General features: G+C 49.9%; 2 protein-coding genes across 2 annotated transcripts; both read right to left on the reverse strand.

The window, feature by feature from the left end:
• Positions 1–236: 236 nt before the first annotated feature.
• BDV38DRAFT_276054 (putative mRNA splicing factor RNA helicase (Cdc28)) lies at positions 237–3,596 on the reverse strand (the record flags this gene model as incomplete). The annotated part of the gene is made up of 4 exons (XM_032058144.1): positions 237–1,849; positions 1,883–3,384; positions 3,415–3,494; positions 3,531–3,596. 4 exons carry the CDS (start codon positions 3,594–3,596, stop codon positions 237–239), a joined length of 3,261 nt encoding a protein of 1,086 aa, XP_031907397.1.
• A 929-nt stretch (positions 3,597–4,525) lies between these two features.
• On the reverse strand, positions 4,526–8,395 carry BDV38DRAFT_25712 (tyrosine protein kinase SWE1). The gene is made up of 2 exons (XM_032055581.1): positions 5,634–8,395; positions 4,526–5,578 (listed from the first exon to the last, which is right to left on the reverse strand). Exons 1-2 carry the CDS (start codon positions 8,094–8,096, stop codon positions 4,844–4,846), a joined length of 3,198 nt encoding a protein of 1,065 aa, XP_031907398.1. The 5' UTR covers positions 8,097–8,395; the 3' UTR covers positions 4,526–4,843.
• Between the last annotated feature and the right edge of the window lie 297 nt (positions 8,396–8,692).

Here is an 8,692-nt window from a genome sequence, read left to right on the forward strand (position 1 = left end):
GTCGTGCATATAGTTGCACCTATCTGGTGAGACGCTACAGATGATAGCCGAGGTATATCGCCATTCTTTCCATTCATGTAAGTACATACTCAATAATAATCATACCATCAAAACAGTTGTCAATAGTTGATAGAAATACATGCGGTGTCTGCTTAGTGGTGATGAGAGCAACAAACGCCAATAAATTACACTGCCAGCTACATGGCCCAGTATGAGAAAGAGTGGGAATATATATATTAGTCTCGACTCTTCTCGCCTGCCGCTCCCTGTCCTTTCATTTTCCGTTCGAGCCCCAATGTCTCCAAGTCTTTCTTCTTATAGTAGTGCGGCGCGACTTCCACTAACCACTCGGCCTGGAGTGGCATATTGCTCCGCATGTATTCTTTGCTCGTCAGAACGAGTTCGAAATAAATTACCCACCGGGGATTGACTTCAAACAGCGTACTTGACGGGTGCAAGTATACTGTTTGCCCATTCTTCACCGTCCGGTAACTATCGCCACCGCGCTGCAGGCGCGCTGCGTTCGGGAAGAACCCAGCCGTGATGGCTTTCTGAATCGGTTGCAGGTTGTTCGATCCACATGTACTGACAGTGACCTCGACTCGATCACACAGCTTCGCCAGTTGATCGCGTACATCGCGTGCCCGAGTCAAGCTGCGTTGCTGCAGGAAGTTTTCCTTCGCCCACACATAGCTGAAGTCGGAATCCACCCATTGATTCCAGATGTTGAGTAATGTCAGATGATCACCGCCATCCTTGATCGTAAACCGATTGCGTGCACTATCCGCATGTATCTTCTTGTCCTTGGGCCGGAAGAATAAAGCGCTGGCCTCCCCTAGCATTGACACAATGGAAAGTACCTCCTCTACACAACCATATTTGTCCGCCGCCAAGATCGCCTTGGCCAGCATGGGGTCTGTCGGAAACTCCGCCATTTGCCTTCCAACCTTTGTTAGTTCGCCTCTATCATTCAATGCACCTAAAGCATAAAGCTGCTCCAATGCTCTAATAATTGTCTCGGCCGGCGGAGGGTCCATAAAGTCGAAGTCGAGTAACTGATCAATCCCTAGTGACTTGAGCATCAGGATGACGCTACTGAGATTTGTACGCTGAATTTCAGGGGTTGTGCTCTCCTCCAACTCATTATAGTAAGCCCATTTCGTGTAGAGACGGAAACATTTCCCTGGACCAACTCGGCCGGCTCGACCGGCTCTCTGGTTGGCAGACGCCCGCGAGCATGGTGTTACTACCAAACTTTCCATTCCAGTTCGGGGATTGAAGACATTTTCCTTAACAAAACCTGGATCGATCACATAGACAATACCGTCAATAGTCAAACTAGTCTCGGCAATGTTCGTAGCGAGTACGACTTTCCGTGCCTTCGGCGGCGTCGGCTCAAAGATTTTGGTCTGTAACTCTGATGGTAGATTGGCATAGATAGGGCATATTATCATTTCTGGTATCTTGCTCCCCAATTTCCGCGCAGTCTCCTGCAGGCTCTGTTCAGCCGCCTCGATCTCCTCCTGGCCAGTTAAGAACACAAGGATATCTCCAGGGCCTTGTGTGACATGGATCTGAAAAACGGTTGTGATTGCTGCGGCTAGGTAGTTCGCCTCTGGCTGTGATGTATAGTGGATATCCACGGGATAACGTCGCCCTGGGATATTAAAGATAGGCGCGTCATCAAAGTATTGCTGGAACTTCTGTGCATCCATTGTTGCAGAGGAAATCAGCAGTTTCAGATCTGGCCGTGCCTTGGCAATATCCTTCAACAGACCACAGGCAATGTCCGTAGGCACAGTCCGCTCGTGCGCCTCGTCGATCATCAACGCTGAGTACTGGCCCAAGTCTGGCTCAGTTAGCAGTTCGCGTAACAGCATACCATCCGTCATATACTTGAGCACTGTTTTATCACTTGTGTTGTCTTCGAAACGAATGGCGTAACCGACCTCATTGCCCAACTTCACTCCCATTTCTTCGGCTACTCGAGACGCAACGCTCATGGCAGCGACTCGTCGAGGTTGCGTACAACCAACCTTCATCCCATTCTTTGTGAAACCGGCTTCATGAAGGTACTGCGGGATCTGGGTCGTTTTACCAGAACCTGTCTCGCCGACAATAATTAAAACTTGGTGATTATGGACTGCTTGGATGATCTCCTCCCGAAATTGATAAATGGGCAGACTTTTCCGCGTATCCTCTATCGATGCCGCCTTCTTCTCGGCAGCGTCGAGCTTTTCTTGAAAAATACGTTGCTCCTGGGACATAGCCTTCCGAGTCCCTTCCATCTTGGCATCCATGACGAAGTTGATCTTTTGCGAGTCGTCAAAAACATACTCGTAGTCACCTTCGTCCACGAACTCTGCCCTGTTGATTTGCGCCTTTGCCTTGGCCGTCTGCTCCATCTCCCACTCCTCATGCTCAGTAATAAACCGCTCTTGTCCATATTCGTCGCGATCCACATAACGTTTGTAAAGAGCATCTTCTTTCTTCCTTCGATCAATTTTTCCCTTCTCTGTAATGTAGTCATCTGGCATCATGTAGCCATCGCGGTAATCATCGATCCGTAGCCGCTCCTCAGCAATCCGAAGTACTTCACGATTTCTAGCAAACTCCTCTTTCTCTCTCCGTGTCAAATTGGGGTTATCACGCAACTCCGCCGCTTCTTCCGCAACCTGTCTGCGCAGGAGGGCTAGTCGTTCTGTCTCTCGCTTCTTGAGATACTCTTGCCGAGAGCGCATTCTCAGTTCTGGCATAGCGGCAGCTCTAGCGGAAGCATCGTCTGCTAAAGCCCGTCTTCGTGCGACCTCACTGTTTCTAGTCCGGTCTTCGACGATGTTCTTATTCTTGCTGTCATCCTTCTTGGCCAACCGCTTCGCGAACTCGTCTCGTTCTTCTATGTCCCGACGTCGCTCAATTTCCTTCTTCGTATCTGGGTCCAGGTCAGCAGAGTCGGTCGACCGGGGCGACGCAGATCCATCCTCCAGCCTAGTCCGCTTCGACGGCGACTCTTCAACAGCGCCACTTTGCTCATCTTCTTCATATACCTCATCATCCGGAATCTCTTCGTCGCCCCAGCGATCATCGAAATCCCCTTTATCTCGTCGTCGCAGCTTCTTGGACCGATGGCGATCCCGGCTCTCTTCCTGGCTCCGCCCACGCTTCCTGTTTTCTTCCTTTTCCCAGCGATTGTGCCCCCGGGGTTCCTCCTTGGTTCGGTTGTGATCCTTGTCCTTGCGTTTCCGCCTCTCCCTTTCTGTTTCGATGTTCGTGGGCCCTAAAGAGCTTGTAGAGTCTGGGTTGTCATCTTCCATTTGAATCAATCGGTACTTCTTTTTCGACGCGGTATCACTGCGCTCTTGCCGAGCACTGCTGCTGGGCCCGCTCTTTGTGCCCGCACCCACTCGTTTATACAGTTCCTCACAAAATGCATTAATATCTTCTGTGCTTCCATCCAAGAAAGGAACGAGCTTCTCTTGTAATGAATCCGCTGACTTGGCTGAGCTGGCAGTGGCGAGCACAAAGTCGACAACGGTGGGGTCCGAGGCATTGGTAAGGCGGAGGAGAGAATCCGACACGAATGTTCGATTGTCCATACCTAAAGTGGTGCAAATCCAGGATAGACGGTTGGCACTGTATCAATCAGCGATATGACCGCTGTTATGGGACTTGAACAAATGGCACAAGTGTATCTTTATTGTAACTCTCAGTGAAAGCTGCGCGTCATATCAGAATGTGCTTATAAATGCAAGAAAAATAGTGAGTATGGGTGAACTGAAAGGTAATAACACAAGGAATAAAGGAATCGACGTGACTGGTTCTAGAGTGTGGCCGGCCCTTAGGCGCGTAGATGTTGCGAAGAATCTCGCCGCCGAAGTCAACCGCCAAGAAGTCGGCTGGTGGCGAGCATAAACAATTGGGGAGCGTGCTTTCACATCCCCCCAAGTCTCATATAACATTATACTGTTCTATATCGACGTTCGCATCAAGTTTCAGGGGGGTGGGAATAAAATTAATAATTATTATTGTAGATCGTTGACTACCTATCAATTGGCGTCTAGAAGTGGTTTGCATTCAAGAGTATGAATCACAAGCATCACCTATTCTCAAGCCTGCTTGATCGCATATCGGTTGTTTCATGTCTCTTAACCTATATTGCTCATTCACAGAAGGGGGCGGAGGAAAAATTAATAAATAACAGTTGCTGAAAGGGATATGGAAACATAAATGTAGGGGAAAAGGTAATCATTATCAACGCCCCAAGCCGTGAAGAGAACAAGAGTCGAATCATCAAAACAAAGGGAAAATATAAATCACATATTACACACGGCCAACCTGACTTCCTACTATGCCAGGCTGCGGGAATCCAATCATACAGACATGGGAAGGGCCTCAAAAAGTTGAAAAAAGAAAAAGAATCTCGAACGCTCAAATCAGGGTAATAACATAGGAAATATCATGAGGAAATGAGTGTGAAACCCTTCAAAACCGTTATTGGTCATATCAAGTCAGTGAAATCGTGAAGGGTGGTCGGCTAGAGTCAAAGGATTTAAAAAAAAGAAAAAAAGAAATAACAGAAAGGTCCCTGGCATGGCGAGCATTGAGCAATTGAATTTCAGGTCTCGAGATAACCTGCAACCCATCGCACACGAAGGAAAGAAAAAAAAAAAAGGTAGTGGGAGGGGGGATGATAGAGAAGAAACAACACCAAGCCTAAGCTATAGGGTGGTGGTCATGGACACTATTATCGAAGGCCGGATTTCCGCCTCAACGCCGTCATTATATGTTAACCGTAAAGGAAAGCACCAACTCCGCCCAAATGCACTAATATGTCAAGCACTGATTAAACATCAATCATTTCGGCATCCTCTGCTAGCATTTCGTCGGCGGGGCCCCAATTGCCTTCGTAGATTGTTGCCCCAGCACGCCGACGACGAACGACAAACTGGACACCGTATACCTCTAAAACCTGGTCGGCTGTAGGCCGATCAAATGGTTCCGGCGAGATCATCCACCGCACGACTTTATCTAAGGCCTGTTCATGGCCGGCGTCGACCATAAAATTTGGAGGGTTATGAAGCTCGCCAGTACGGGCGAGTTGCACTGCTTTCCGTTCACTGGACCTGCGACTTCCCAGGAAACTGTCTTCACCAAATGTATCATCCCCAAAGTCGGATGTGCACAACTCCTCAAAAGATGGTTCTTCCGAGATTGGATTCCCAGATGCATCGCGGAAAATACTGGTTTCTGCACTCCAGGTCAAGCTAGGAACATCGCTCATATCCCCGTTCCGCAGCTTTTGCCATGAGAGCCCATTGTCTGGGAGTTCAACATTCCCAGCGATCTCGAACATGATTAGACCCAAGGAGAATATATCCGCAGGTTTATCGTAGCGGCCCATTAGGATCTCTGGGCCAATATATTCACGATCCCCCTCACCTTCAATTCCCTCTTCTGCCGGCCATGATGTCGCCATTCCAAAGTCGGCAATTTTCAGGACACCTTCAAATGTGATCAGGATATTGGCGGGTTTTAAATCCAGATGAATAAAGCCCATGTCATGAATGTGTTTCAGACCCTATTAATAATGGTTAGCAGAGCCTAATGCTGCAAAATTGCAGTGAAAGCCGTACCATAGATAATTCGAGCAATATTTTCCAGATGCGAAAATCATCCAATCTTGCTTTTAGCCCGACCTGGGCCAGAAAGACATCCAAGCTACCTTCTTCGCAGAACTCGGTCTGAATATAAAGGTGGCCATTGTCTTCCCAGCTGTTCATGAAAGAAATGACATGGTCCGAGTTAGTCAAAGCCTTCAGCACATCTACTTCACGCATCCGACGCTCACGGTCCTTCAGACCAGAATATGGTTGTTTCGCTTTCTTCACAGCCCATACCTTCTCAGGCAAGATATTAGGCGACTTCGGGCTGCGTGAGAAGATTGATGACAATGACGTATTGTGGGGTTCAGATACACGGTATACCTGAGAGAATTCACCAGTACCAACAAGCTCAACTCTTTCGAAGCGCGAGGTCAAGCTCGGGTCCACATCTGGGGCGTAACCATTCAGTGGGAGACTAGGGCGCTTCCCTGACTGTAATAAAGTATCACGTGGACCAGTGGGAGTAGCCGGTAGGTTAACAGCGTTGAAATCAGGCCTGATCGCTTGCTGGTCATTGGAAATCGACAGGCCGCTCGGATCAGGAGGGAACAGGTTGTCCTGAGGCGTGCGCGGGGACCCTCGCAGGAACCTTTCGTGCAATGGACTCGAATTTGCTCCTCTAGCTTCCGATAATCTTTCGAGCGAGGCGATTTGTGAAGTAGCAGGGGGGTAGGTTCGAGACGGGAAAAACGTTTGCTTCGTTGGTGTTGGCGGCAAGTCGTACTCGCCCAAAGGCTGATTATCTCGCGGTCCAGATGGTGATTGCAATTGAGCCTCATCACCATCCACGCTCACAAAGCTACTACGACGGGAGGGCCCTTGTGTATTAAAGGTGTTCCCGAAGATACCCATGCCACGTGCGAAAGGGCCCGGTTTTGGACGTGTACTAGGTGGGTTAGATGGGGATGGAGGCACTGCGTCTGATTGGCGAGAGGATGTTGAGAACCCCAGGGACCGTTCTGGCGGCGCCTTTTGCCCGCTAGGGAACAAGTTGATGGGTCGTTTGCATGGCGTATCAGGCATGTTCTTGTTAAAACCCAGCATGTTTTGGGGATCCTCGGCATTACGATTTTTCTTGGAGATCAAACCTGTGGACATGAATGCCGCTGGGAGGGGCTTCACGAGTTTGTAATTCTCTGGGGTTGCAAAAGAATCTATGGATGAGGTCGAATCTTCACGGGTAAGTTGGCGTACAAGGGCAGGTCGAGTTGCTCCTGCTGGAAGGGACTTGGAGAAATTGAACACTCCTCTTGGGTGATCTGCTTTGTGAACTGGTTCATGGGTCGGCGAGTCATCCACTAGACTGGAGCTGGATGAAGATTGCGTGATAGTCCTAGAAAGAGGGTGGACAGCAGAGCGAGTCTGGCCAGCATTATTCCCGGTCGACGAAAACAAGGGACTGCCTGGTACAGGCCTTGGAGAAAACAAGTTGTCACGATCAGACTGGAAGAGACCACCGTCCAGAGACAACCGGGGACATGGGCTTGCAGGGGTATTTGAAGCCTCAGACGGCTCGACGACGGCTCTTGCTCGGGAGAACAAGGAACGGTCACTTTGGCGTTGCTGAAGAGTTGATCGTCGCAAAGAAGACGAGCGTTTTGGTATTGTAGCAAAGGGACTGAACGGGGTGATGCTGGCGGGGAACGATGGCGTCTCACTTTCGGACGTTACCTCGCACGTTGATTCTTCAACGGTACTTGGGCCAGCCTCGCTATCAAATATGTTAAACTCGCTGGAAAGGTTTGCCGCGTGCACGCTGCGCCTCTTGGCCGACGGACTTCCTCGAGATGCCCGATCTAGGTTCATGATCCCATCACTGCGTTTTAGTGGGCTGACAGTTGCGTATGAGCCAAAAGTCCCACTGCGTCGCTTTTCAATTCTGGATAGCGTCGGGCGAGGTGCAGGTGCTTCTGCGCCAAAGGGCGAGTTCGGAGAACAGCCGCTCCCACTGGCATTATCGTCCGAAGGGACGCTTATGTCTGGGGTTCCGGGAGAATTCTCAACGCCGGGTGTTGTTAAGATTGGTTGCACAGGCTTCGCATTTCCCTGGTCTACAGAGAGGTTGAGAGCGCGTTTTACGGGGCTCCTAGGTGAGGTTCGTACACGGCGCATGGCAGGTCTGGTTATTTTACCACTTGACGGATATGGCAGTGCAAATGGTGATTGGTGTGAGGAGCTAGGGAAGAGTACGAAATTGCTCTGTGAAGATCGTCGCGAAGGTGATAGTGGGGAGGAAATATATGGCGAGGTTTTCGACGGTGAGTGGTTTCTGGTCGCGAGAAGTGAGAAGTTGGAACTCTTAGAGGGTGATCGCGATAGTGACCGGCGGAGTTGTCGAATGGCCGAGCTAGCATCAACATGGTGAATCCCGCTGTGTGAAGGCAGATGTAGTGTGCCGCCCGCATCACGGTGCGGCGAAAACGTTGCTACCATTGTTATAGTGTGGCCTTGAAAGTTGGAACCACTGTGAAAGGCCGTAGTCCGTAGTGAGGTTAACGTATCAGACTCGAGTGTCTTGCGATGAGGCGCACTTGGCGATAGATGCGTGCTGCGTAGTCGATAGGAAGGGCCTTGACCCGCGACGGTGGTTGACAACAACAGAGCCAGTGGCAGTGCGTTTCTCGTGTCCTAGCCAGCGCCAGTAAAGGAGGAAGTAATTTCCGTGGAATGTTAAGAAAGCAAGGAAGGCACAGAACCAGCGGTCGTATCAAAGCAAAACAAATTGACAATGCGTAACGAATGACAGATGCACATCACAACAGGTTTATTGCGAGCCTCAAAGAATCAAACTGTATTCTCTGATGCCTCCATACACCCAGGGCTGCTATGCGAGCGGGGGCGGTAAAGCAGCTCTTCGTGCACCCACGCAAGCCACGCGCCTGAAACAGAAGCCCTCCTACTACTTCGCTTCGTCCCTTGGCGCTTGAGATGAAACGGCTCGATAAGGAATGTTTCAAAATGCCAACTAAGATGTCAAAACAAGCAGGCGCGTCGCAAAGATGCAGGAGCGACTAGGTCGAAGCCAGGCG

Source organism: Aspergillus pseudotamarii (assembly GCF_009193445.1).
Source record: "Aspergillus pseudotamarii strain CBS 117625 unplaced genomic scaffold BDV38scaffold_115, whole genome shotgun sequence".
Taxonomy (NCBI): domain Eukaryota; kingdom Fungi; phylum Ascomycota; class Eurotiomycetes; order Eurotiales; family Aspergillaceae; genus Aspergillus; species Aspergillus pseudotamarii.